The 26,696-nt window shown below is 51.0% G+C and overlaps 9 protein-coding genes across 9 annotated transcripts; 5 read left to right on the top strand and 4 right to left on the bottom strand.

Annotated features, from left to right (window-relative positions):
- Positions 1–364: 364 nt before the first annotated feature.
- Positions 365–2,397, bottom strand: ACET3X_002948 (uncharacterized protein). Its single transcript, XM_069449747.1, has one exon. The coding sequence runs from the start codon at positions 1,850–1,852 to the stop codon at positions 383–385; it is 1,470 nt and encodes a 489-aa protein (XP_069309495.1). The 5' UTR covers positions 1,853–2,397; the 3' UTR covers positions 365–382.
- A 1,161-nt stretch (positions 2,398–3,558) lies between these two features.
- ACET3X_002947 (uncharacterized protein) lies at positions 3,559–4,380 on the top strand (the record flags this gene model as incomplete). Its single annotated transcript, XM_069449746.1, has 1 exon — positions 3,559–4,380. One exon carries the CDS (start codon positions 3,559–3,561, stop codon positions 4,378–4,380), a length of 822 nt encoding a protein of 273 aa, XP_069309494.1.
- Positions 4,381–8,513: 4,133 nt separating this feature from the next.
- Positions 8,514–9,254, top strand: ACET3X_002946 (uncharacterized protein). The gene is made up of 3 exons (XM_069449745.1): positions 8,514–8,807; positions 8,906–9,008; positions 9,172–9,254. The coding sequence occupies exons 1-3, from the start codon at positions 8,658–8,660 to the stop codon at positions 9,240–9,242; spliced, it is 324 nt and encodes a 107-aa protein (XP_069309493.1). The 5' UTR covers positions 8,514–8,657; the 3' UTR covers positions 9,243–9,254.
- A 300-nt stretch (positions 9,255–9,554) lies between these two features.
- On the bottom strand, positions 9,555–12,539 carry ACET3X_002945 (uncharacterized protein; the record flags this gene model as incomplete). The annotated part of the gene is made up of 3 exons (XM_069449744.1): positions 12,509–12,539; positions 10,208–12,460; positions 9,555–10,154 (listed from the first exon to the last, which is right to left on the bottom strand). The coding sequence occupies exons 1-3, from the start codon at positions 12,512–12,514 to the stop codon at positions 9,555–9,557; spliced, it is 2,859 nt and encodes a 952-aa protein (XP_069309492.1). The 5' UTR covers positions 12,515–12,539.
- Positions 12,540–12,682: 143 nt separating this feature from the next.
- ACET3X_002944 (uncharacterized protein) lies at positions 12,683–15,417 on the top strand. Its single transcript, XM_069449743.1, has 3 exons — positions 12,683–12,722; positions 12,772–12,945; positions 12,995–15,417. The coding sequence occupies exons 1-3, from the start codon at positions 12,705–12,707 to the stop codon at positions 15,320–15,322; spliced, it is 2,520 nt and encodes an 839-aa protein (XP_069309491.1). The 5' UTR covers positions 12,683–12,704; the 3' UTR covers positions 15,323–15,417.
- Positions 15,418–16,115: 698 nt separating this feature from the next.
- ACET3X_002943 (uncharacterized protein) lies at positions 16,116–18,189 on the bottom strand. The gene is made up of 4 exons (XM_069449742.1): positions 18,128–18,189; positions 17,916–18,069; positions 16,864–17,863; positions 16,116–16,817 (listed from the first exon to the last, which is right to left on the bottom strand). The coding sequence occupies exons 1-4, from the start codon at positions 18,137–18,139 to the stop codon at positions 16,265–16,267; spliced, it is 1,719 nt and encodes a 572-aa protein (XP_069309490.1). The 5' UTR covers positions 18,140–18,189; the 3' UTR covers positions 16,116–16,264.
- Positions 18,190–19,090: 901 nt separating this feature from the next.
- ACET3X_002942 (uncharacterized protein) lies at positions 19,091–20,316 on the top strand (the record flags this gene model as incomplete). The annotated part of the gene is made up of 2 exons (XM_069449740.1): positions 19,091–19,874; positions 19,928–20,316. The coding sequence occupies 2 exons, from the start codon at positions 19,091–19,093 to the stop codon at positions 20,314–20,316; spliced, it is 1,173 nt and encodes a 390-aa protein (XP_069309489.1).
- Positions 20,317–21,343: 1,027 nt separating this feature from the next.
- On the top strand, positions 21,344–24,468 carry ACET3X_002941 (uncharacterized protein; the record flags this gene model as incomplete). Its single annotated transcript, XM_069449739.1, has 6 exons — positions 21,344–21,684; positions 21,749–22,160; positions 22,222–23,067; positions 23,458–23,631; positions 23,688–23,937; positions 23,999–24,468. The coding sequence occupies 6 exons, from the start codon at positions 21,344–21,346 to the stop codon at positions 24,466–24,468; spliced, it is 2,493 nt and encodes an 830-aa protein (XP_069309488.1).
- Positions 24,469–24,517: 49 nt separating this feature from the next.
- ACET3X_002940 (uncharacterized protein) lies at positions 24,518–26,266 on the bottom strand. The gene is made up of 4 exons (XM_069449738.1): positions 26,145–26,266; positions 26,047–26,082; positions 24,755–25,874; positions 24,518–24,705 (listed from the first exon to the last, which is right to left on the bottom strand). The coding sequence occupies exons 1-4, from the start codon at positions 26,210–26,212 to the stop codon at positions 24,676–24,678; spliced, it is 1,254 nt and encodes a 417-aa protein (XP_069309487.1). The 5' UTR covers positions 26,213–26,266; the 3' UTR covers positions 24,518–24,675.
- Positions 26,267–26,696: the final 430 nt, after the last annotated feature.

Raw genomic sequence — 26,696 nt, 5'->3', positions numbered from 1 at the left:
TTAAGAGTTCATTTGCTTCGCCGCAGTCTCATGGATCTTTCCTAGCTCCCACGCTGACTTCCGAGTGGAAAGAAGGGCATGTCGAGACTAAAAAAGGTGCATAATTTGGAGCAATTGATCTCCAATCGTTGTCCTAGTTCATACCCTGGTTCAATGTGTCTCGCGATACCTACTGCATGGTTATTGAAGTCAAGGGATGTGTGGAACGACTTGGCTACGATGGACAGTTGTGACATCAACAGGGCGGACTCTAGCATCCAAGAAGGGTAGCACAAAGAACGTATTGTGAGGCTCTCGTGATACGAGCTGCTGAATGAATTGATGGATCAAATTATAAAATACATTAATGATTATAATGTTTCATCACTTCTGTACATGCAGATTACGTAGCAAATGCTCTCAACTCAGGCTCCTTCAATGATTTCTGTGGGTATGCCAACAGCAACACGGCAGCCACCGAAATCAGCCCGCTGGTAGCCAAGACATCATCAAGATCAAGGCCAGGGGCAGCGTAGCTGCTGCAAACACTCTTCACGTCGATGCGCCCCAAGTTACCCGGTCCGTCATTCTGAAGCGCATCAACAATTAATGCGTAAGTCAGAGGATTAAACAAAACGCCAGCATGACCGTAGAAGGAGCCTGCCAACTGCCCAGCACAAACGCGTTGTACCTCGTTATTGGAGACACCAACGTTTCGCGCATCGTTGATGAAGGCAGAGGCTCCAGTACCTTGCTGAGGCTCGACAACCTCGTCGAAGAAACCAGAGTAAAAGGTTGTAGTGGGTACGTAAGCGCTGTCACCGCCACCACTCCTCAGAGCTCGAATGTAATCAGAGGTAGCTTGTTGTTGAATGACGGAAGGATTACAGGGACCGAGCGCCTGGTCGCTGTTTGCCGTCAAGCAGAGAACGTTGGCCAAAACGGTGCCCTTGAAATCCGGAGACACGGGAAGGAAATCCTTGACAACCTTGCGGGTTGAGGGCCAGTATTTCAACACCCACTGTGTGTCCAGGCTACCTTGGGACCAAGAGATAACAGCGATGTTTTGCTTGTTACTACGGGAGACGGCGCTGATGTAGTTTATAGCGTAGGCAACGTATTCGGCATTCGTTTGCGCGTCGCCGAGCATGGCGCCGGGAATATTAAGCCATACTGGATCGGCATAGCTCTTGCCTGCCAATAGCTTTCTGAGATTGCTGGCGAAGTTGGAGCCTCCATAAGCACCAGTACCTGGCACAAAGATCACGGGTCGTTTCGCACCGTATGTGAAGCTAGGCGGGATAAAGATCGCCTGGCGTAGTGCGGACTCTGAGAGCGTGTATGGAGCATCTGCATTATCCCTCTTGGGATAGATGCCAGAAGTAGGTGGATTGTTGTTGTTGACCCGGTTTTCGCCAACTGGTAGACCACCGTTCAGAGCGGCGTTTAGGGTTCCATCAAGCACCAGACCATCAGCTATTTGAGTTGCAACCGCGGCAAAAAAGTCTGTTCGCGTGGTTGGGCTTGCCCAGATCTTAGATTGCCTTGCGACGGCGGCTTCGATGTTCGTCGGTCGCGTAGTAGGTTGAAGTTGCGAGATGATGCTGAGCACCTTTGTGGGCTGGCCCTGTGCAACAGCTTTGTTCACATCACCGAGAAGGTTCCCGACAAGAGATATTACGCCGGGAAATAAACCAGGAATGACGTTGCCTAGCAATTGTCTCTCATCGAGACTTTGGACCTGTTCAGTAGAGGGTGCTGGTGTGGAGATTGGCGCAATTTCTGCTACCACCGGGGCTGGTGCAGGTGCGGGTGCAGCGATCGACGTAGGGAGAATGCTCAGGAGAGCTAGCGATTGGACTGAGAGACGCATATTGACCTTGTCTCAGCCTTGGTACCAGCAAAAAGTACAACCAGAAGATGGAAAGATGCAGGGTCCCTGTCAGCCGGCATAAGCAAATATGTGTCGTATCTTTAACCACTCTCACCCCACGAGTCGTGTGGCTCAAGATCGTCGTCCTGCTTTCACTTTGCGTCGCGGTCCGTCACGAATTCTTCCCCCTATTACTTGTGTAGCGTCGTCGAACAAATAGAACAGTCGCGGAAGCGTATCTTGGTGGTCATTGATCTGCATAGTCCTGCAGATCTTGCGCCATGTACAGTGTTAGCGTGCAGAATTGCCCCTGATCATGATCTCCTTCCTGGGCAGACCCGAAGCTGGTTTACCGAATCGGGGTCTGGAGACTATCGAATGCGGCGGTTGTGCGCCATTGACATCGTTGATCCGCTTGCCGAAGGGTTCGTCGGACACACGATGGATAATGGGCTTCCCGGCGCTTCTTTGGCGTGAAAGGTCCTTTCAATTTCGCCGAACATCTATCATTTAGTCGATGCTGTGAGCAAGAGGGACTGCTGGAACCACATGAGTGTGGAGAAATCTCTGGCGGAGAATCCGGAGGGGGAAAAGAGGTTGCTGTCCTAAAGCGGACTAGATTGTGGAGAAGCGATCCCGCCGAGATTTGCCAACACGACCGGATTGTCGGCCTCACAATACTTGACTTCGGATCAGCTTCATCGTATCGGCAAGGTATTCTGTGCGCTATGAACACCCCATCAATTCCGTTCGATATACGAAAATTCACTTGCAGAATAGAATTCTGGGTTTGAGATCGTCACGGGACGTTCCCCGGCGCAGAAATCGAAGCACCATTCAGGACCCGGATCTCTGGACACTGCACGCGCTTTCCCAGCCCGTAGAATCTCCCGATCTTACCCACCGGAGGTATCGAGCAGGTACAAGCCAGCGTTCTGAGAATCGACCGAGGCCCACCCTCTAGTAGCAACCTACCCAATCTGACCGATCTTTAATGTCTACTCCTGTATTGGAGTTCATGCGGCGCTGCAACGCGTGACGTCATCTTCAACTAGCGTGATTGTCACAGTGTATGCCACCATTCAGCCTCATCCACTCCGTACAAGACTATCCTCGCGTTGTGTCCTTATGTTACGTAAGCGCTATCAAAATGTCGAATGTGTTGGTCTGAATCGATGGCGGTGACACTTCGACGAAGCTATGTGGCTAGAAAAGTCGCGAAGCGCCACGCGAAAGAACTGATGGATGGAACTAATGCTCTCAAAGAGGCTATCAGAACAATACATAAACAGCTGGATACCGCATACTCCAAAACCAGCTTGTCTATCATGTGCCTTCCTGTTGATCCAACCGTTGCGGTTGTGGTAATTGCGTTCGCACGATCCATCGCTAACGGCATGTGCTGGGAGCGTCTTCCAAGTAGCTTGGCCATATTTTGTTACGCTCCTTCACGTCATGCACTACATCCTAACATTTCAAAAACACCCCTACTTTACCTCTATTGTATCTGATCTTACCGACGCGCAGGACCGAGACATCCTACAAACCGAGAACCTATGGGCAGCTCGTTCTTCCAGCTACCGCTGCCTCCAGCCCCTTCCACTCTACATCAGGCCCAACGGCGCAATGACGCTCTTGATGTACTCAACACATGTACTCTTCCGCGACTGTTGGATCTCGACAATCGGCCTACGTTCATGCTCAATATGGACGATTACGCCAAGGGGAACCGACTTCCAATCCAACCCGTCTTCTGCAACGCAGCACTGAAAGAGCAAGAGCAGCTGTTGGAACAGATAATCGGAACCTCGCAAAGCTATCACAACTCTACCGGTACTGGAGCATCACATGACGAGTTTCGGATATGGGCGACATATCTTAGCAGATTCAACGACTCTCGAGATCTGTTTCCGATCACCATAGAGTTCGAGAACTGGCTATGGTTGGGTGTTTCAATCTATCCCAATTGGCGGATGATCAGCGCGCACACACTTTTCAAGGATGAAGATGTTTCTGAAGCAGATCCGTTGTGTGCATCAACACCACGCCTCGAGAAAGAGGGGCACAGCGATATGACTGCTGATGTAGCCAAAGCTTTAGCTTCTGCCGAGGCTATACCAACGCGGGAGATTATCGAAGACGTGCAGCGACCCAAATTCCCATCTGTACTTCTTGGAAAGGACCGTAACAGAAATAGCTCCTCGAGTATCTCAGCGGTCACCTTGTCTACACCTGACTCTTCTGTACCAGACTGGACAGTACCGCATCCAAGAGGTGTTCTCTCGGATTATCTCCAGTTTGTGAGGAGCATCGACTGGGCAGTAACGCCGCTAGGACCTATGAACAGGTGGTCCATTCAGTTTCGAGAAATCATCTGTTTGGTCATGCGCAACCCTCATCCATCTTCCGTGTTCTGGGGCGAAGATCTGACCATGCTCTACAATGAGGCTTACAGAGACGACGTGGCAGGCAACAAACATCCAGCTTTGATAGGAACAGGTTTCTCAGGCCCTTTTGGCGAGATGTAGCATGCAGTTGGACCTGTAATTCGCGAATGTGCGAGGACAGGTCATGCCCAGCTCAATCACAACCAGCCATTGCCCATCATGCGGTACGGTTACATGGAAGAGTCTTTCTTTACTTGGTCTTTCGTGAGTACTAGCGCTATGGAATTTGTCTGGTGGACACGGACCGCTCACATCGTCATAGGTTCCAGTTTTCGGTGGTACTGAGCGCGTCTTAGGGTGTAGGTAATGTTGCGACTTGTCGCAACAGCTCTATGATGAAGCTGGGTCGGCTTTAATGAAAGTAATGAGCCTGCTGACTCCAAGTGGATTACAGTCTACCTCAACGCATTTGACACCACGGTTGAGTCCATTAGCGCAAGACGAATGTGGCTGTTGCGCTATCTCGGGGAGTGCATGAACGCCACACGTACCGTCAGTAAGTGTACATATATTATTTGAATGTCATGCGAGATGAAAACTGATATCGTGTTTGCGCTACTTGGAGAGGAATTCTGGATGAGAGTTCTGGACGGCTTGAACCATAATGATTACGACGTACCCTTTGCACTCTTATACACTGTTACGGAACCGGAGGACGCTAAAAGCGCTTCTTCGCATCCGGATGCTGCATCAATTTCTACAAAGTGTTGCGCTTTTGAAAGATCAATCGGCGTGCCGAGAGAGCATGCAGTCTCGCCCGATAGGTTCAATTTCGGAGATAGTGATGGTTTTCTGACACCAGCTTTTCAAAAAGCTACGCAAACCCTAGAGCCCATCATGTTAAGCAACAAGGACGATACGATTCCCCAACCACTTCTAGACATAATCGAGTGGCGAGGCTACAAGGATCCATGCAGAGAGGCCATGGTTCTACCCTTGCGACCATCCAACGCAGACAATGTGTGCGCTTTGTTGTTACTGGGTATCAATCCCCGAAGAGCATATGATCAGGAGTACAGGTCTTTTATGGCTATGCTCAACAGGCAGATTGTTACATCGCTAGCGTCAGTGCTTCTCTTCGAAGACGAAGTGTGTCGGAGCAAACAAGTCGCAGAGATAGCCACCCTACAAAGAGAGCAGATGTCTCGACAGCTTCAGCTTCAGACCGGACGTATGCGGCGAATGACCGAACTGTCACCTATGGGCATGTTTTTGTTCGACCCCGATAGACTTCTAGTAGAGGCGAACGACCGATACTATGAAATGACTGGTGTCTCGCCTACAGGGGAAAAACTGCCATGGTCCGTTGATATGATGGTGGGGGAAAGCCAAAAGGCTGGACAAGAAATGTGGGACTGTAGGCAACGTTCTGTGGCATTTACTTGTTACGTACGTTAACACTGATTGTCGACTTTCAGACATGGTCACTCACCACAAGCCCGCAAGCCGTGAGCTGCAATTCGCGAACTCTGTATGTCAGCCCCGAGATATCGATGGTGAACGAATCGAGTATTGGGTCCTGGCAGCTAGTCCGCCAGAGTTAAGCGCCGATGGTGAACTCGTCAGCATCATGGGCTCACTCACGGATATCTCGCATCTGAAGTGGGTGCAAGGCCTACAAGAAGCAGAAGAGGCAAAGCGCCAGCAGAACGAGTTCATTGACATCACGTCACACGAGATGAGAAGTAGCGATCTCTCCGCATGAAATGCATGTGAGACATGTACTAACTACCTTCACTAACACTCAGATCCGCTTTCCGCAATTCTCATCTGCGCCGAGGACATCCGAGATACTCTGAAACAGTGCAAGTTTTCGCGCAGCGAAGATAAGAAAATCGCAAAAGATTGCGTCGAAGCAGCGGAAAACATTGCTCTTTGTGTTCAGCATCAAAAGTCGATCGTCGACGACGTTCTCACCGTCTCGAAATTGGACTCAGATCTTCTCCGCATTACGCCAATGCCCTCACAGCCAATTATCGTTGTCCAGAGATCAATGGGAATGTTGGTTGCCTTGAGCCCCCGTGCACGAGATCAGCACTAACATTGTACTCTTAGGTTTCGTCCTGAAATTTAGGCCAAGAACATCGATTTCAGATTTGTATCACATCCCAGTGTTCGAGATCTCGATATTGACTGGGTGATTCTTGACCCTGGTCGACTCCTTCAGATCATCGTCAATCTCATCACGAATGCTATCAAGTTCACCATGGACTCTCAAATCCGCTCAATCACGGTCCACGTCTCTGCTAATGCGGAGTCGCCTACCTTCGATATGCCGGAAGGGTTCAGGTGTACGTAGTAGCATACACTGTATTCTTGCAAATGAGGCTGCAACTAACCCCAAGATCCCGTTTTTAGTTGTTCCATCACGACACATTGTAACTGAATTTGAGAGCGATGAAGGTTGGGGCACAGGCTCGATCGTCTACCTTCAATTCCAAGTTCAGGACACAGGTTGCGGACTTTCGCCCCAGCAGATATCACTGTTGTTCGAGAAGTTTGCTCAAGTTGTGGGTCGTTCCAACCAACAAGCTACCAATAAACTGCGTACTGATACTATACTTGACACCCAGTCTCCGCGAACGCACATGCAATACGGTGGCAGCGGCCTCAGACTGTTTATCTCGCGCCAACTTGCTGAACTCCACGGAGGCCAGATTGGTGTCTCCTCCAGAGCGGGCGTCGGCAGTACCTTCGGATTCTATTTAAAATGCAAGCGCATGATTGCGCAGAGACCTACATCTTCCTGTGACACAATCAAACACGCCCTCGAAACCGATTATGCGGTAGCCACACGGGAAATAACAAAACCAATAATATCCTCGCTCTCCGCCGTAACTGGAAGAGGAAAAGATAGATATCTTGTCGGAACAGATATGCCACTGTCCATTGGTGAAAAAAGAGATAAAGCTAAAGATAATCGGCTTCATGTTCTCGTCGTTGAAGACAATCTATTGAATCAAAAGGTGCTAGTCAAACAACTCATGAAAGCAGGCTGCGTTACCAGCACCGCCGACAATGGCATCTGGGCATTAAAGCATCTTCTCAGAACAAGATTTTGCGCTACCGATGGTATACCACTCGACATTGTTCTCATAGATTGCGAGATGCCGGAGATGGATGGCCTGACGTGTTGCAGAAAGATACGGGAGATGGAGCAACGGAAAGAAGTGACGAAGCATGTTCCGATTATAGCAGTTACTGCAAATATCAGAGGAGGACAGATGGACGATGCCAAAGACGCAGGCATGGACGATGTTGTTGGGAAGCCATTCGGAATACCGGATCTGTTGGTGAAGATGCGGGAGCTATTGAAGAAGATTGAGGGGTGAACGGATGTTGTATTTTTCCTCACGCAAGGTTGTGAAACCTACATAGTATCATGAAACCATTTTTACCGTTACAACTTGACCTTCGAGGTCTGTAAGCAAATTTCGTGGAAGGTCCCGTGCAGTTGCCAGACTACTGTCGTTATCGCCAAATCCGCTATTATAGGCAGTGGTAGTAGTGAGTATCAAGAAGCCTAGATGTATTTAAGGCGTTGACAGATCTTCTCAAGGACTTACTGATAGACTGCTTATATAGGTTCTTCCATATTACACATGACATTGTCGACACATGATTTTGATTGAAGCCACACAAACCTTGGAATGTCCTCCTCACGGTCATCACTTTCGAAAGACTCGGCCTACATGCTTTCATGACCTCGAAAAACTCTCTTTCGAATCATGTCACTCTACGTTCTAGAATGCATACCTTCAAAAACTTCTCCCGTACATATCCAAAAACACCTTGCTATACTTCAAGTACATTGAGTCTCCACCCAAATCCCACGGACATGATGTAAAGAATCAGCCATTTTGGACAGCCAGACATCAAGCACTTTGATCTCATTTTCGATAGCGAACTCGTGACTTCGCCGCCTTGCCTGGGAGAAGAAGAAGAAGTTTGGCGGCGACAGAAGAAGTTTATATGCCCAACGACGGCGCTAAGATGGCGCTAACCAAACACGATGGCGCTAACAGGATGGTATTGAAGAGACACCCAGAATACGTAGCACCCTGACGTTGTAATGGGTCTGAGCGTTGGGAGGTTCGAACATGAATGTCTCATCTCAATGGCAAATCGAGAAAATAGCGAGCTTGGACACAGTCACGTGTTAGCGCACCACGCTAACGCCACGCGACGCGTCAAACCTTCCTTCATCTCCACTCCCCCAACCTGACCACTCAATTACTAAACACAACACCATCTCCACGACATCAACAAGCAGTCGCCCGGTAACCCACGGAAGATCACCTCTTATTCAAACGAGCCAAGTGTTGCCGCAAAAGATCTTCTCTCGAAGCTCACTCACAATGGACCACCCACAAACACCCCGCATTCTCGCCCCACACCTCGCCAACTTTCAACACCGCATCGTGCGCATGCTAGGAAAGGTCACGCAGTTGCGTGGTGAGACAGCAGTCATTGATGCAGGAGGTAATGTGGACGTTGTCTTGAACAGGGTAAGCATTCTCACCCGCGGTTACATCTCGTTCAAGCCACTAGAAGGATAGAACAAAGGAACTTCATCAGGAGTATGAGCTGACTAAAATTGGACCAGGATTCACACCTCGCCGTCGGCCACGCGGTAGAAATTATCGGCAAGGTAGATCAGAATCTGCAGGTCAAGGTACAAGCTGTAACCGACTTTGGAACAAATATCGGTACGTGCTCTTCTCTAAACATACCCATCCATCATACTCGTATCGCGCCCAAAGCACAGAAACAGCCTTTTGAGGCAGCATGCATAATTTCATCCCCCTCCCTACCAAGTGGAGGAGGTACTCGTTCGAGAGGAAAGGCGAGGATCGCGCTAATACAACGCAGACTTCAACGCAGCAAATGCCGTAGTAGATGCTACGCACCGGTACAAGGAGATCTTCTACGACGACAACTAAATAGTGTTCGAGTGGTAAGAGATAAAGAGCTTCGTGTACAAAGATGTGCAGTTTATGAGCGAATTGGGTTGAACTACTAGTCGCCGAACACCACTACAAGGATCACCACGCGTTTGCGAGCACAGAGTGGAGGTCACTGTCACATGGTATCTACATTTACAAATTGATCCGATCAAGACAAAGCGCTGTGTGTTCTACTCTCGGTGTATGGTATCTTTCCGTCAGAGAAATTGCGCCTCCTGAACGCCTAGCCATGCCAAACAAACGCCCCCATAATCATACAGTTACACAAAATGCTGATATATCAAGTCATCAAAGCTTACTCCTCACACCCTCGAGTCTAAACTTGACATCTTTGAGCTGCTTCCCAGTCGGCTTCCATGCTTCGAACATACCGAGTAGCTCCTCGACCTCTTGTCCAAGTTCCTTCTTAACAAAGTCCTCTTCTAATAACCCCCGCATCGCCCATGGCAGGAAGAAAGGGTTCGGGTTCGTCGTGGTAGCAGAGGGTTCGTAATCCTTCACACGAAGCTTATACAAGTCTTCCTTTTTACTATTATTGGCGAACTTCTCGCCAACGATGGGAATATTAATGCCCTGAAAGCTGCCCGCTGTGCTTGGTCGCTCTTTAGTCGTAGGAATAGGGAGAGATGTTGTTTCGAGAGCATGCTGCACGGCGAGGGAGTAGATGGCAGGGTCTTCGTAGACACGAGAGTGACCTTCGCCACCATACAAGGAGCCTGCTAGAGCGGGCGACAGTTCGCGGACCAGGCCGTGGTCAGGTAGGCCTAGGTTGCGCAGCTTCAGTGCGAAGCCAACGAGATGGGTGAGAAAATCGGGCGCATGGATGCGACCATCGACGAAGACGGCTCGGTAGATGTAAGGATGCGAAAGCGTTGAGAAGGTCGACGACTACGGTGTGTCAGTAAATCGCGAAAGTTATGCAACGGAAGAAACCTGCTCACCTCGAGAGAGACAAGTTGGTCGTCGATGCTACCGACGTACAGTATCCGTACACCGAACCGGAGGACTTCGTCTAGAGCGGCAAGATACATCTGACTGACCAGACTTTTGGGATTCGAGAACTCGAACAATTCAGCAGCTGTAGGACCAAAGTACTTTGTCTTGTACTCAATGAATGGACCCATGTTAACGCCAGCCATAGCGCATACTCCAATCCTCGTCGCATTGACACAGCCAAACTGTATAAGCTTCGCAACCAACATCATAGCTACTGGCACACCCTGTGAGTGACAAGCAACCAAGATGAAGTCAGCTTGCTTGAGATGGTCGACCCAGTTCAGCAAGAGCTTCCAGAGGGAGTTTACCCGCTCAGCAATGAAGCCTTCGCCTTCTAACGCTATCTGCTCGATCTCTGGACTGTACCCTCGCGCTTCAGACCAGTCCTTGATTGCTGCGGCTGCGGCGTTGGCAAAGCGTATCGACGTGCCTGTCGGCTGCCCTAACACCTTTTGGATGATAGGCGCGGGAAAGAAACCGTGGACACCGATTGCTACGGCTTTTTTAATCCTCGGTGGTGCCGGGTTGATGTGTAGGTGAGGAGCCGCAGGTTCGCCTCCAAGAAAGTATTGGCGGATCTGCTTCCAGAAGTTCGGTTGCTGGACCATTTGGTAGGTTGTTCTAAACTCTGGTAACAGGAGGTTTGGTGGGCCTTGTTTAGCCTTGGCCAACTGCTTCGACGCTTGCTTAGCGGTAGATGGTGTCTCAGGCTTCGTAGGCTCGAGTACTGGCGAGGCTTTCGTTGGTGTGGCAGTCTTACTTGACGATGGGGTGTCGACTGGTGTGTCTTTCGCAGGATTCTTAGGCTTCGGTCGTCCCCGTAACGAGGCAAAGGATTTTTTGGCGACTGGTTCATCCTTCGGTGTTTGTTGTGGTTCCTTGGGTGTCTCCGCATCTGACTTGGGCTGTTCCTGCTCGTTGAATTGCGCTGCTTCTGGATTTGATTGCGAAGGAGTATCAAACACTGCAACTTCGCCCACATGCTTCTGTGGTCCAGTATCGCCCACCTTCTTTTCGTCTCCTGACTTGCCCCTATACCAGAACGCCCATGCCGAGGCCTTTGACGACCCCGTAGTGTTCTTCTGGCCCGTCTCGGCAGGTGTGGCTGGAGCTGTCGCTTCGGGGGTCTCTTGCGGGGCTGGGGTCTCGGTCTCGGCGGGTGCTTCTGGTAGAGCCTCGGGCACAGTGTCAGCTTTTGGCGCATTACTATCGCTGGTCGGAGGGTCGACGGGAGGAGGATTTGCTTGCGCGTTCTGCGCGCTACTCCATGTCCAAAACCAAGAACCAGATGCTCTTGCTAGGACTTTAGCAGTTGTCGACGGCGCAGCCTTGGCCTCTGTGTCTGGATGCGGAGCTGCCTCTGTTGACGCATCCTTGTTCTCTGTCTCTACGGCCTGGTCGGGCTTGGATGGCATGGCACCCGCGTCTAGGCCCTTTGTTTGCGCATCGGGCTCTTCTGAGGGGGTCGGTCCGGGCAGCGGCGTAGTGGAGGCTTCGTCAACACTTGAGTGTGCCTCAGTTGTAGCCTTGGCCGGGTCATAGCCGTCCGGCCGTGACCACCAACTTCTCCACCCCCATGTACTAGCAGCCGCGTCCACCTGCGACTTGGGCGGTTCGGGGGGCAACGGCGGTTCGTTGACTTGGGGCGCTGGTGTCTCTTGAGCGGTGTTTGCGTTCGGCTTTGGAGCTTCGTCGAGGAGGCCGTCGGAGGATACGTTGACCTCTGTGATGGAGGCGGGTATGGCGTCGCCCTTGCTCGACTTCCGCTTGGTGAGGAACTTCTTGGGAGACTCGTCCTTTGGCTTCTTCGCTTCCTCGTCGGGCAGTTCGCCTGTCGCACCGCCACTGACGCCGATGCTCTCTTTTGCAGTCTTGACTATGGCAGGCGCTTTGGAACGCCAGCTGCCTGAGCCTGACAGCCACCTCTTGGCCCGCGGTGTTTGTGTCCCAGAGGCTGTCGGTGTGGTGGCGCCAACCGAAGGCGCGGAGTCCGCTACCGAGCTGTCGCAGGATGCCTCTGGAAAGACTCGACTGCCGCTGGGAGTGCTGCTGGGAGTACTGTTGGGAGTGCTGGCGTCAGGTGGGCCTTCAGGGCCCTCGGTGGGTGCGGCAGCGAGAGCCTCGGTGTCTGGCTTGGACTTCTTGCGTGGCCCCATTCGTGCGGAGAGGGTGAATGGAGAGAGAAGGCGGTAGGACCTCTGGAGAGTGAGTTAGCATGGAAAAGACGTGCAAAGTTGGCAGCACACCTTCATCCCGACGTGGACCAGGTGCGCGTCGGCATGGCTGCGTCATGCAGATTGGCCGTCCCCGTGCACTAGTCCTGGCCTTGGCGCACCACGACCCCGTACACGCTAGTCCTGGACTAGCTAGCGATGCTGTCGGCCTTCCTGAAATTTGTAGCGCGAACTTTTGCCCGCAGTGCCACGACGCCGAACCGCAACAATGGCGATACAGAAGAAGGTGCGCAGGCGCGCGAGCAATACCGACAGCAGCAGCTAACCCGCAGCAGCACGGAAAAGGTCGTCTCGACAAATGGTACAAGCTCGCCAAGGAGAAGGGCTACCGTGCCCGTGCCGCCTTCAAATTGATCCAACTGAACAAAAAGTACAACTTCCTCGAGAAGAGCAAGGTCTTGATTGATCTCTGCGCCGCGCCCGGATCATGGTGTCAAGTCGCTTCAGAGGTATCTCACTCTGCCCAATTCCATGCGCCTACATACTAAAAGACCCCAGGTTATGCCCGCGCATTCCCTCATTGTCGGTGTCGATCTCGCCCCAATCAAGCCCATCCCGCGATGCATCACCTTCCAGAGCGACATCACCACAGACAAGTGCCGCGCGACGCTGCGCCAGCATCTCAAGCATCTCAAGTGTGACACGGTACTCCACGACGGTGCGCCCAACGTCGGAACTGCGTGGGTGCAGGATGCCTTCACACAGGCCGAGCTGGTCCTGCAATCCATGAAATTGGCTACTGAATTCTTGGTCGAAGGAGGAACATTCGTAACCAAGATTTTCAGATCCAAGGACTACAACTCCCTTCTCTGGGTCTTCAACCAGTTGTTCACCAAGGTCGAAGCCACCAAGCCGCCCTCGTCCCGAAACGTCTCCGCCGAAATCTTCGTCGTCTGCCGCGGCTACAAAGCCCCAAAACACCTCGACCCCAAGTTCCTCGACGCTCGCAGTGTCTTCGCCGAACTCTCAGACCCTACGCCCAATAACGAAGCCAAGGTCTTCAAGCCCGAAGTTAAGAAGAGGAAGCGTGAGGGTTACGAGGAGGGAGATTGGACACAGTTCAAAGAGGCACCTGTGTCTGACTTTATTCAGACAACTGACCCCATCGCCATGTTGGGTGGTCTGAACAAGCTCAGTTTCGAACAAAAGCCCAACGGCGATATCGCTGTCGCAACCATTGACAAGCTACCGGAAACAACAAAGGAGATTAGGGATTGCTGTGCCGATCTCAAGGTACTAGGTCGGGCTGACTTCAAGCGCCTTCTTCGCTGGCGACTGAGGGTGCGCGAGATCTTTGGCTTTGCGACCAAGAAGACAAAGGCTCAAGAAGAAGAAAAGGCCAAAGAGGCGCAGGAAGGCGACGAGATCGCAGAGATTGAGTCCATGGACGAAGAGATGCAGATCCAAGAGGAGCTGGAGCGGCTGAAAGAGAAGGACTCCAAGGCGAGGAAAAAGCAGCGCCGAGCTGAGAACGAGCGCAAGCAAAAAGAGATCACTCGTCTGCAGATGAACATGGCCACACCTTTCGAGATTGGTTTGGAACAGGCTGGACCAACAGGCGAGGACTCCATGTTCGCTCTGAAGGCAGTAGACAAGGCCGGCGCTCTCAACAAGATTGCCAAGGGCAAGATGGCTCAAGTCATTGAACGCGAGCAGCCAGAAGAGAGCGAAGAGGAGCTTGAGACTGACGACGAAGAGGACCGTCTCGAGCGAGAGCTCGACTCCATGTACGGTGATTACGTCGAGCAGAGATCAGCACGAGATGCTAAGTACAGAGCGAAGCGCGCGAGGAAACAGGACGACGATGGAGAGTGGAACGGATTCTCTGACGAGGACAAGGAGCAAAGTGACGATGAGGAGCTCGTACAGGATGCTGACAGCGATTGGAGTGATGACGAGGAGGAAGGGCCCAAAGGACTGATCACCGACCTCGATAACGAGGAGCAGCCGAAGACGGGTCTCACCAAACGCGCAGCACGATTCTTCGACCAGGACATCTTCAAAGGCATTGATGGACTCGAAGATCTGGAGGAAGACGATGACAGTGGCATCGATGTCGAAGGTGACACCGAAATGAAGGATGAAAGCGTCACACCCGCGCCCGCGGCTGAGACAGGACTGAGCATACGGACGAGCACCAAGACCTCTCAATCGAAGCCAGCCATTGACGACGAATCTTCAGACGAAGAGGACAAGATCGAAGAAGTCAAGCGCGACGAATCTCAATGGGAGCAAGACAACGTGCCTATGAAGAACGGCAAGCCCGATATCGACATCATTACAGCTGAGGCCATGACCCTCGCTCACCAGATGGCCACGGGTCAGAAAACAAAGTACGACCTCCTTGACGAATCCTTCAATCGCTACTCCCTTCGTGACGTCGAGGGCCTACCAGATTGGTTCCTCGATGACGAGAACAAGCATTCCAAACTCCAACGTCCCACCACTGCTGCAGCAGCTACCGCCATCAAAGAGAAGCTTCGCGCCCTGAACGCTCGGCCAATCAAGAAGGTCCGCGAAGCGCAAGCTCGCAAGAAGTTCAAGGCTGCTCAACGCATGGAGAAGCTTAAGAAGAAGTCCGCATTACTGGCGGACGAAGAGGGTATGACGGAGAAGGAGAAGGCACAGAGTATCGCCCGGTTGATGTCGAGAGCTGCGAAGAAGAAGCCCAAGCAGAAGGTCAGTGTTATTGTGGCCAAGGGCGGTAACAAGGGTATCAAGAACAGACCCAAGGGTACCAAGGGTAAATATAAGATGGTCGACGCTCGGTTGAAGAAGGATGTTAGGGGTGAAAAGCGGGCTGCCAAAAGGAATAAGAAGAGGTGAAGTGGTGCGTGTTTGTGATTTGTTGGATCTGCCTCAAAGGATACAATATAGACGTGTCGTGTTAGTTGTTGCAATGAAGAAGTTTCTTCGGCCGATATGCTGTTTTTCTATTGAGCTTCTGTTGTTGGAAGGAGGACCTGCAAAATACCCTCTCGATTCCAAATCTAGCCATCAGCTGGACATTGGAGGCAAAGTGAGACTGGAAACATTGTGTACCACAACTGTGCTTTGATATGCCGTTTGTATCGTAAGCTACTACAAAGAATGGTGTGTTCCTAGTGACACCGTTTGTCCCTGTTCGGCGTTGTTCAATGTTCTTCCGACTCGTTGACATATAAATCCCAACCAACACACCGAGTCTTTTGCTGCCATGCTAGCAAAAAGAATGCCGTCTCTCCCTACAATCGCGCAACCCGTCTCATTGCCTGGCTGGCGTCGAGGTGCAAAAATAATCCTCCTCCGGGAAGGCTCGAACTTCCAACCTCCTGATTCGCTACTGCAAGCTGTAACAGTCAGACGCGCTAGCCAATTGCGCCACAGAGGATTTTTGAAATGCGCCACACTTGCTATGCGCTTTTCGATGGAAATCGAAGGATTACAATGTATGCATTCTGCCGCAAAACACTCAACGCGTGGTAGGAGGGTCAAGAAAACCGGCGATATGAACATGCGTGCTTTGTGGGGGATAATGTGGGTCTAACTCGCTTACCCGAGTATAGAGTGGCAGGAACTTTAGGCCAGACGGTGCTGTCATGATACACATGAATTGATTAAGTTGCGCCTTGGTGATCGTGAATCTGGGTATAGTATATTAGAAAATGCATCCACCCTCCTTTTTTGTTATTCCGACGGGCACTCCCTCAGCCTGTTGTCCAGTGAACGATGTCGTATATAGGTCGTCGCTGTTACCCTGGTCCTCACTTGTGACTGCTCGCTATGTACTTAGGTGCTCTTCCGAGCTCGCTTCTTCTTTGACTCCTTCAGGGGTGTGTCGGCGGCCGCAGTAACGCCTTCGATCTTGAACTCGTCGCTCTCGAGATTGAGGACTCCGCGCAGGATACTAAAGGTGAAAAAGTCTTTCGTGTAGCACGTTACTCCGTCTTTCATCAGTCTCTGGGCTTCTGCGTCGTCTCCGTCATCTGCGAAGACAATGCTTCCCGTCTTCTTCATCTTCGCCGTACCAATGAATACATCTTTCGCGCCCGCAGCTTTGCTTACCAATTCAATCTCGGGGAAAGACGCGTATTTCGCCTTAAGGCATCTTGTGAAATGAATGTCATAGTCCAAGAAAGGATGTTGTGGTTGTCCGAGGACATCATCAAGTTTGAGCTTCCACTGCTCCTCCTGCTTAGGAGTGGATGGCTTGAACGCAGAGACGGCGAGGAGACGCTTGGCTGACGCAGACTCGTACAGCCATTGGTCGGTAACGATGGGAATACCACAAGCAATAGCGTACAGCACTTTTGTTGTCTTCTGGAGATCACCATCTCTTACGCTTCGACGTATCAGTAGAGTGATGTGACCGTGAAGGGAGTACTGACCATAGGAGATTGAACCCATCTGCTAGGCTTTCCACATACACCCCACCATGCTTCTTCAAGAACTTCACAACCTGACTTGTCTTTGTTATAGTAGAATTACTGCAAGCTACACGAAGCGTTGGGCCGCTGTAATCTTCCGTTGTTGTAGATGTGGAACGTTGCGAGCCCCTCTGCGCTCGCGGCGGAATCGTTGATAAATCTCCCTGCGCAACGTCGACGTTACTCAGCCGACTATCTTCAGTATCACTATCACTCGTCTTTGCGCGCTTACTAGGCCCGGCAAGTGCCTCATTGTCGGATTCCGGGGCCTCTTCCTCTGCTGTGAGAAGTGTGCGCTTCTTGGACAATCTGGCTGGAATCTGTACTCGTGGTGAAGATGTCCTAGTATTCGAAGGCACGTTTGACTGCAGACGGTCTTTCATTTCACTGGTCCGGACTGTGGAGAGAGCCACTGCTTCATGCTTCGGCTCCGTTTCGCGACTCTCAGAGAGAGTAGGTATATCCTCCGCTGGCTTGTTGATGTTACTTGTAAAGTCAGGTGGATTGCCGTTTGCATCACGGAACACGGGTATGTACTCTACACGGTCTGTGGTAGGGGTCTCTTGAACGATAGTAATCGACCTCTGGTTAGAGAGCTGAGGCGTCGCTCGTGGCTGCGGCTGTGGCTGCATCCGCTTTGGTGACGTTGCCTCAAAAATGGGCTCCCTCGCGTCCTCGTCTTCGGTGTCGTCCTCACGTGTTTCGGTGACACCGTCGATATTGGCTACGGCTGACGAGTTGACCTGAACCTCAGAGTCTGTCCAACGAAAAGTGAGGTTAGTTTCGGTTGTTGAAAATCCCAACACATCGCCATGGCGCAGGAAAATTGCTTCTGAGCGTCCGTCACTTGGTGGATATAATTTGAAATGAGCAGTCGGCTGGCTGTTTGTGTGTGGTTGGATAGGTAAGATTGTTACTGTGTCTGTGACGGCTTCTACTTTGACTCCAAAGAGCCCGACAACTATCAAGGTGAGCAACTGCGCCTAGTACCAAGGCTCATATAGAAGACATACCGATGCAGCCAAGCTCACGCAGGAGACCCGGCAGCGGCACCTCTCGTACCACATAAGGGTGTTTATTTGCGGGACTTGAGACGATGTGTGCCACGCCCTCTTCTGGCAGGCGGAATTCAGTCGAATCTGGCCCTGCCGCCGTATGCGAAGAGACCTAAAGTTTGGTAGTTAGTGTCTGCCTCACAATCAGTTTGTACAGGAACGTGACTAACCAGCGTCCACATACTGGGCTATCTGACGCGTCGTGGCGGATGTCAATCGCGCACGTCAAAGTCAACGCGAGGTCACGTTTGTCTGGTGGAGCTCGGGGCTACTGCTGAGCTAACGGTGACGTGCATAATAAGTGGGGCTGCGTCATGATTGGTAGCCACTGTCGCCAAACCCTGTTCCTGCTTCGGAGGAACGGTTGGCCTCGTCCACCCTACAGCAAGGGGTTGAATGTGAATGCCGTGCTATGGTTGCATACCCGTATGCTGTGCTATGCACGTTGGCCACCGTCCACGCCAGGTGTGATTGGTCCCTGTACACCGGTATCCAGAGGTCTCAACGCTTAGGTGGCCAGAGTCGAAGAACAATAGTAAGGAATTTGCGCTATCTGATCACAACCGCATCCCACACCGCAAACAGTACATCTAATGGCTCTGCGCGTTACTTTGAGCGACTCTGTAACCCTTTGCAAGACAAGAAAAAAGTGACAGCCGCAAGCATTGGTCAAGCTTCACCAGACCAAGGCGACCACCTAGACCCGTGCAGGTGAAGGAACCGTGGAACAATACTAAGGGCGTCAAGAATTCTGAGACTTCATTCTCACCTTGATCTTGGCTAGCTATAGTCATAAGTCGAGATATCGAAACAATCGCACGCTGTCGCTGCAGTTGCTATTATCCGCTCGGAATCCGAACGCCATCACACTCCCATTCACTTTATCGACGACCATGCCTGGCAACAATCTCCATTGCAGAAGCAACCCTGATCTCTAGCTATTATATCCCCGTCCTCCATACGATAAATCGTCGGGCTTCCTCATTGCTCAACTCCTTCGCTCCTTCTTCAGCCTCTAATTCAACTTACCTTTCTTCCAAGTCATTACCCAGGCGGCTTCTATCTGGACCTGCATTAAGACGCCACTATCTCTAAAACAACACATTCAGCACCTCCCGATACCACGAATTGCCATGGACGGCGTTGTACAGAGCATCCAGGTCCCTCCTGACTTCGATCCATGGAACCAGACTTTCACTGTTGCCGTGCAGGATGGCCATGGCGGATGGGTATCTGTGCCGGTGAACATGAAGGCGCTTGACGATTATCGCATCTTCGGCTTTCGTCTGGCTATCAGCTATGGGACGGGGTTTGGTGTATCACTGATGCTTTTGGTTGTTCTCCTCCTCCTGACCAGGGCTGAGAAACGCAAGTCCTACATCTTCTTCCTCAACGCTGCCTGCCTCCTCACCAACACCATCCGCTGCCTGCTGTTCTGCACTTGGGTCACCAGCAACTTCTACGACCCTTATACCGTCTTATCTGGAGATCGGAGTCGTTTGACACGCGCAGACTTTGCTAGCTTCATCACCATCAACGTCTTTGGTGTTATCGTTACTACGCTCGTCTTCATGTCCCTCAGCCTCCAAGTCTGGACCGTATGCGTCACTACACCGACTCTACAACGCAGCATCATCATGGGTACAACTACTATCATGGCCTGCGTTGCGCTCGGGTTCAGGCTTGTTGCGGTCTATTTGAGCACCAAACTGACTCTGGACGCTATGGATACCAACTCCGTCTTGGAGTTGATTGCGATCTCTTACATTCTGCAATCTGTATCCATTTGGATGTTCAGCTGCGTCTTCACCTACAAGCTAGGTTACGCTATCCTTCAGAGGCGTCGTCTCAACATGCCACAGTTTGGATCAATGCAGATTGTCTTCATCATGGGCTGTCAGACCATGTTCATACCAGGTATATTTACCCATGTGAACTCAAGTCCCGGAACGTATCTGACAGAATTCTAGCCATCTTTGCTTCTCTTCAGTTCGCAAACATTCTCCCTGAGATCGTCGCCCATGTTCTCACGATGATCTGCATCTTCCTTCCATTTTCCGCCATTTGGGCTGGCGTCGTCAACGACCAAAAGCTTGCCAGGAGAGGACCCGATGCTCACCAGCGGCTGTCCAGGAGCGACTTCCACGAAAAATCTGCGCCTTGGACCCTTAGCGAAAGCTCCACTGTTTGCGAGACGAGTCGTCAGATGAGCTCATGGTCGGACATGAAGAGCAAGGATCACGAGACCCTTGTCACCACCTCAGTCTCGCATGTCCACAACAAGAGCATCGACGACAATTGCATCCGAGTCGACCGTAAATTCGGCTTCTCGAGTGACAATGCCGCGGATCGAGTCTAGTCGCCAGTGGTTGCTCCCCTGGGTTACACTCGCTCATCTCCAGTGCTTCGGAGAGCATGCTTCCATGACGTAGTTTGCATGGGCATGGGAAACAAGGAATGTGTGGAGATCGAAATGATACGACGAACACCAAGAGGCGGATGATCATTTTGCGACACACATCAGTGATGCACCTGAGAGGCGTGCTTCTTTCAACATCTCTAATTTCAGGGATATGCTTCGAGATGGTTCAGGGCCCACATTCTTTGAACTTTACAAATACAATCACGCATATATACCCCTGTTCATTCTCCTCTCTTTTCTGTGTCCCTTTCATTAGCAAGTAGTACATTTTTGCTGCAGCGCCTTCGTTGAATATTGCCTGTGAGTGCGACGGACTTCAAGTTTGTACCCACTTTGCTTTGGCATGTCAGTCGCTAGTGTGTAGGTAGTACGACAGCTTTGCAATGCATGCGAGGCTTTCCAGACGCCCAGGGCGACAAGGAACTTGATCTCGGTCCCCGAGGCGGAACATGGCCGCAGTTGCACCCCTGCACCATGCCTTATCTTCACAATTGAGGTGACATGCCATATGTTCTCTTACTGTGAAGTTGTCGATCCTGAGCGTCGTAGGCAAGTAAGGCCAATGATAACATGCAGATTTGTGTTCTCTTCGCGAGCGGGGAAAGACGTTAGAGCACTTTCCATAACGAAGACACCAGACTTCTGTTCGCAAGCTCTTCTACAGCATATAGCATAGACGATTGAAATGTCTTGTACCTAACACTGTAGGCCGAAAGAGGCTTACGTATCTGTGTACAGCACATGTCATGCATGATCCGATAGGTTAAAGAAGTGATTTTAAGAAATACTCAGCTTCTCCTTAAGCATAGTGGGGATACGAGCGTCTTCGTATGTGAGTCCTTACTGGGTCTAGCGCAAAATCTAGCGAATGGGTCAGCGGCATCCATTGGCGCAATGTCAGGTACCCCGCTTGTTAATCCTACACCAATGACTTCACATACCAAAACGTCGCGACGCGTCTGCTATGCGACTCATCGATGTCAGAACACTTGAGCTCCAGTGGTTCAACGACGATGCGATTCCCAAGTACGCCATCCTCTCCCATACCTGGGGCTCGGATGAGGTCAACTACCAGGAATTCGTCTGGATTAGCAGGGCTCGAGCAATCTCAGCTTCTCCCAACCTAGTACCGACTCAAGATGCGCAAAATACACTCATGCTAGCTCTGGAGTTCATGATTCGAGGCAGCTCGGGACTCGGAGGATCATCAGAAGACGATCTTCTGAAGCGGGTCGGCTACAGCAAGATATTAAATGCAGCTGAGCAAGCACGGGGCCAGGGCTGCAACTATCTTTGGGTGGATACGTGCGTTGATCTCCCTGTATCGACAGTACGTGAAACACAGACTGACTTCGTGCGTTGACATTAGTTGCTGCATTGACAAGACATCGAGTGCAGAGCTCCAAGAAGCCATCAACTCCATGTATCGTTGGTACCGAGATGCCGAAGTCTGTATCGTATATCTGGGAGACATCCCCAAGCCACGCTCAGGCGACTATACAACTGCCTCCGAGATCGCAAGAGCATCCCTCAAAGCTTGTCGATGGGCGCATCGCGGTTGGACTTTACAGGAACTAATTGCACCGATTGTATGTCGCTTCTACTTCGAGGATTGGACCTTGATGGGCGAAAAGGTTGAATTTTTGGAAGAGCTATCCGACGCCACAGGTATTCCAGTTCGTGTGCTTGATGACAGAAATTCTCTTAGCGAAGTCTCAGTCGCGGAGAGGATGTCATGGGCAGCACACCGGCAAAGCACACGTATAGAAGATGTGGCATATGTAAGTGTTCCTATACGAAATGCATGTTAGACATACATTGATTTCGTATCCCAATATTCAGTGCTTATTGGGCATCTTCGACATCCACATGCCACTGCTTTATGGAGAGGGCAGCAAGGCTTTCATTCGTTTGCAGGAAGAGATACTCAGGACTACTGACGACTACTCGTTATTCGCCTGGTGCGCGACTACATCCGAACAATCGACGTACCGAGGATTGCTTGCGCGCCATCCCGAGGAATTTCAGCACTGCCGTTCGATAGAGCATGAGAATGTCGTGTCTACGTTCCCCATTGGGTTTACGCCAATCGGGCTACGTGTGCAGCTCGAGTTTCTACCTGACCAAGACAAGAGCCGTATGCTAGCCATGATCCGCTCAAGCAACCAGCTGAATCAGCGCCTAGCTATCACACTAAAGTGCTTAGATGGAGGAATGCAATACGCACGTGTCAATGCTGGGGCCCTAGTTCCCATCGACGACTGGCCTACTGGAAAACTTCACACCATCTACGTAAGGCAGAAACCTTCTATACCACCTGACTTTACAACTACTGAGTTCAAGAGCTTTCATATTCGTCGTCGAGTTTCCAACCAGGTCACACCCAATGTTCGCATAATCAGCGTTACGCCCCGAAATGCCTGGGATGATGCCACTCACGAGCTACGTATACCAGATCATGTCACAGAATTCTGGGGCGCCGTACTCCTGCGCGTCCAATCAGCAGCATATGCGCACTCCATGAGCTTTCCAGTCGCGTTTGGGTTTAATAGATCGACGTGCCACTACTGGTGCAAAGCGATTCTCGACTTTACCCCGTCACAGGATGGTCAGACCAGCAGTACCTGGCCGCAAGCCGTGAAGAGAAGGATACCAGACGAGGTGTATGACCCGCTACGAGGGGCTGACGTAAGGAATGATATATTTCTGGTTGGAGATAGTATGCTAGGCATCAACGTTAGTATCGTGGCAGGGCTGTGTGGGGATAGCATCGTATTGCAGGTACTCATCGATGGACTAGTGAAATGGACATGAATGTCAGGTTGGCTTTCTTCAATTTTAGCGCTCTGTCCCGGTACTAGACGGATAAACCCGAAAGTAAAAGTCAAAGATGTTTGACAGGCAGCGACGTTTTGCGAATCTGCTGTTGTCGTCGGCCCACTGACCAACCAGAGAAAGGATGAATCGCCTTACTGTCACGCCACCACGCACGATGTTGGAGAACACACCACTCTCCACATCTTTTAGCATGTAATCTAGTTATTACAATAAAAAGATGAAGTCGCATTAAATACTAAGACACTGGTGGCTGTCACCATGCCCAGCGTCACTACCATCACTTTGTTCCTACTTTTGATCTTTGCTGTATCGATCCAGTTCTTTATTTCTTCGCCCATGACTAGTTCCACCAACACATCGTGGGCCGAAGGTCCGTGTAAGCTTATTACAACGCCGCAATTTGCGACGAACAAGGTATTTTGCGCGTAAGTCCCATTGCGATTAGCTGCGGATGTTAATACAATACACAGGACGACATCTTTACCATCGGAGCAACACACATGGCACATATCCACAACTCCATACTACGGGGCTATAACACTATATATCTGCAAGCTCCTCATGTCCGGGAAGTGGACAAAGCAGCATTCGTCGGCTACGCACAAACATGGTATCGCTTCGTCAAGAGCCACCATGACGATGAGGAAGCGGAGTTGTTCCCAAAGGTAGAAGATATTCTAGGATCGAAAGATATTTGGACAGAAACACATGAAGAACACGGTAACAATCCCTTCTTCTTCTAATCGCTGTAGAACCCACATCTAATACAAGACTAATGTAGCATCTTTTCTCGGCGGCCTAGCAGACTACAACAATTACCTCAACTCCCTCTCTTCGCCACAGTGCTTCGACGGGAAAGAGCTTATAAGCATCATGGACACGTTTCAAGCCGCCTTTATGCATCACTTCCACCACGAAATCAGCACAATCGCTTCTTTCGCAGACCACCCCTCCGCACCACCGCCAAACACCCCAGAAGCAGAGTTCGCTGCGACTATTTTCAAAGCATGGGGCAAGAAGACTGTTACTAAAGCAGGAACCTTTAATGTCGTACCATTCTTCTTAATGAACCTAGATGCTACGTATGAGGAGGGCAGGTGGGCGAACTGGCCTCCAATGCCAACGCCGGTGAGGTGGGGGTTGGTCAATGTAGCCGGTAGCGTCCATTGGACGTGGTGGAAATTCGCTAGTTGTGATGGTGGAGGAATGCCGAAGGGGCTATATGCGTTGGAAGGAGAAAATGGGGAGTGAGTTTACTGGTTTTTCAAGGCTCGGAAAAGCTACGAATATATTCAGTAATGCAATCAATGGATCGATCGTAAGCCCTCAAAGTGGTTGGTCGAGTTTCCAGTTCCGCCTTGTTTAGCAGGGTGTACATGAATTCTCGTAAGCTGCATTGAAAGTTGTGATGTCCTGGTTCTGCATCGCCTAAGAGCTATTCTCAAGAGCAAGGCTTTACTATGCTCTTCCAACCTTGAAGCTCAAAATCTTCCCATTGTTAGCCAGATATCCACTTTCACAGGAAAAAAGTACTCACATCATTCTTTCCTACAGCAACAACGTCGTCCTCTGCAACTCTTCTCCCACCCTCGGTTTCTACATATGCCATGGGTGCATCACCCATGACCTTCCTATACACGTCACCGACCGTGCTTCCCTTCTTGACAAGTACGCAATCCCTGAATACAGCCGTGGAATTCGCACTTCCGCTGGTATACGTGTGTATGTTCCGAACTGGAAAGACTGGTACCAGACCGAGGAGTTCAGCAGCTCGCGACAGGACTTGCACGACGCCTGTGCTACCGAAACGATAGAGAACCATATCTTTGAGGTTCTCAATACGCGTCTTGAGCTTCTCGTCCAGCTCTTTCAGACCGCCTCCATTAGAGTCGCCCTGCTCGATCAAGTCTTCTCTTGTGTCGACAAATTCACTGCCTTCTGTATATTTGACAAATCCTTGTTTTGCTAGTTTCCTTAGGAAGACTTCAGATATGGCGCTGCACAGCACTATGCTCTTCGGGTCTGCGGTTTTCGCAATCTTGGCTATGTTCTTGTCGGCATCCGGATGGTCAATCTTGTTGAGGGCGATAACGGTGGGGAATTTCTCGTCGGTGAAGGCGTTTACGACGCGTTCGATCGTCTCGTCAGACCAGTCTTGCAGTGGTTCCTTGAGCGCCAGACGGTCGAGGCAGCGCGCGACGACACTAGACGTTGACCCGTAGCCCGAGAATTGGTTTTGTAGCGTCTCGACCGCCGTAGCCTTGATAGCGACGTGCCTCCTCTTGATGCTGCCCCACTTCTCCATGAGGTTTCCCTGTATCCATCGCACAATCTCACTCCTCAGCCAAACAATATCCTGACTTGGGTCGTAACCTCTTGTCGCCTTGCCCTCTGCGTCGGTTGTCCCGCTTACATCGACCACGTGTACCAGCGCATCTGCGTGTCGTAAGTCGTCCAGGAACCTGTTCCCGAGGCCTTTGCCCATGTGTGCGCCTGGCACGAGACCAGCAACATCTAGAAGTTCTATTGGGACGGATCGCCGCCCTTGGACACAGCCGCCGTAGTTGGGCTTGCAGCGGTCGGCGAGGTTGAGGCGCGCGCAGGGGCAGTCGATCTGGAGGTAGCCAATGGCGCGCTGAGGATCGATGGTCGTGAATCTGGACACGTCGGGTTAGGAGCTAACGGTGCGGTGGTTGCGATAGGGGCGGTAGAAGAGGGAAGCGATATGCGCACTGCCCTGCGCCGTTGCACGCAACCGGTTGGAGAGGGACGACTTACGGAAAGTTACCTACTGATGATCAGCCTACACAGCTTCCAACATTTTTATACGTGTACGGACCGACTTTGGAGGTAGCGTCTGTCAAACTGCCATGGAATATATCTCAGAAACATCCACGAAGGAGGAGGGGTGGAGGGGCACGGCGCACCTGTTCAGAGTTGTCGACTTGCCAGACGACGGCTTGCCCACGAGGCCAATCAGTGGGTCGCGAGGCATATTGAACGAAAGCAAGGAAAGAAGGACTGGGTATCGAAGAAGGATTGTCGCGTGGTGAGGGCTGCGGTGCGCAAGTCGCAACCAACAGTCAAATTCGCGACGGTGCTTATCGATAACACGCTGACATCACCACGGGTAAGCAACTTGGTGCAAACATATATGGTACATGCATTCGAGCAAGAACACGCAGCTCATACATTGAAAACCGCGGGGCCCCACACGTCACATTACAAATTCTAAAAGAACATGTCTATCTTGTTACAACTCCTTGGAATGCTGTTCGTATCAGGATCGCACTGTCCTCTCCACTATTCAAGAACCCACCAATACACCTGTTGAAGATAGTGCTCCGACTAGAGACTTTTTCGGGGTATAAACGTCGCTGAATGGGAAAACATAACATCCGCAACCATATCTGCACAAAAGTCCCTAACAACCTAACCCCCAAGCTGCCAACAGGCTAACACCCCATTATTATATAATA

Source organism: Alternaria dauci, chromosome 2 (genome assembly GCF_042100115.1).
Source record: "Alternaria dauci strain A2016 chromosome 2, whole genome shotgun sequence".
Classification (NCBI taxonomy): domain Eukaryota; kingdom Fungi; phylum Ascomycota; class Dothideomycetes; order Pleosporales; family Pleosporaceae; genus Alternaria; species Alternaria dauci.
Note: the sequence above shows the minus strand (reverse complement) of the source record. Positions and strands in the feature narration are given on the sequence as shown.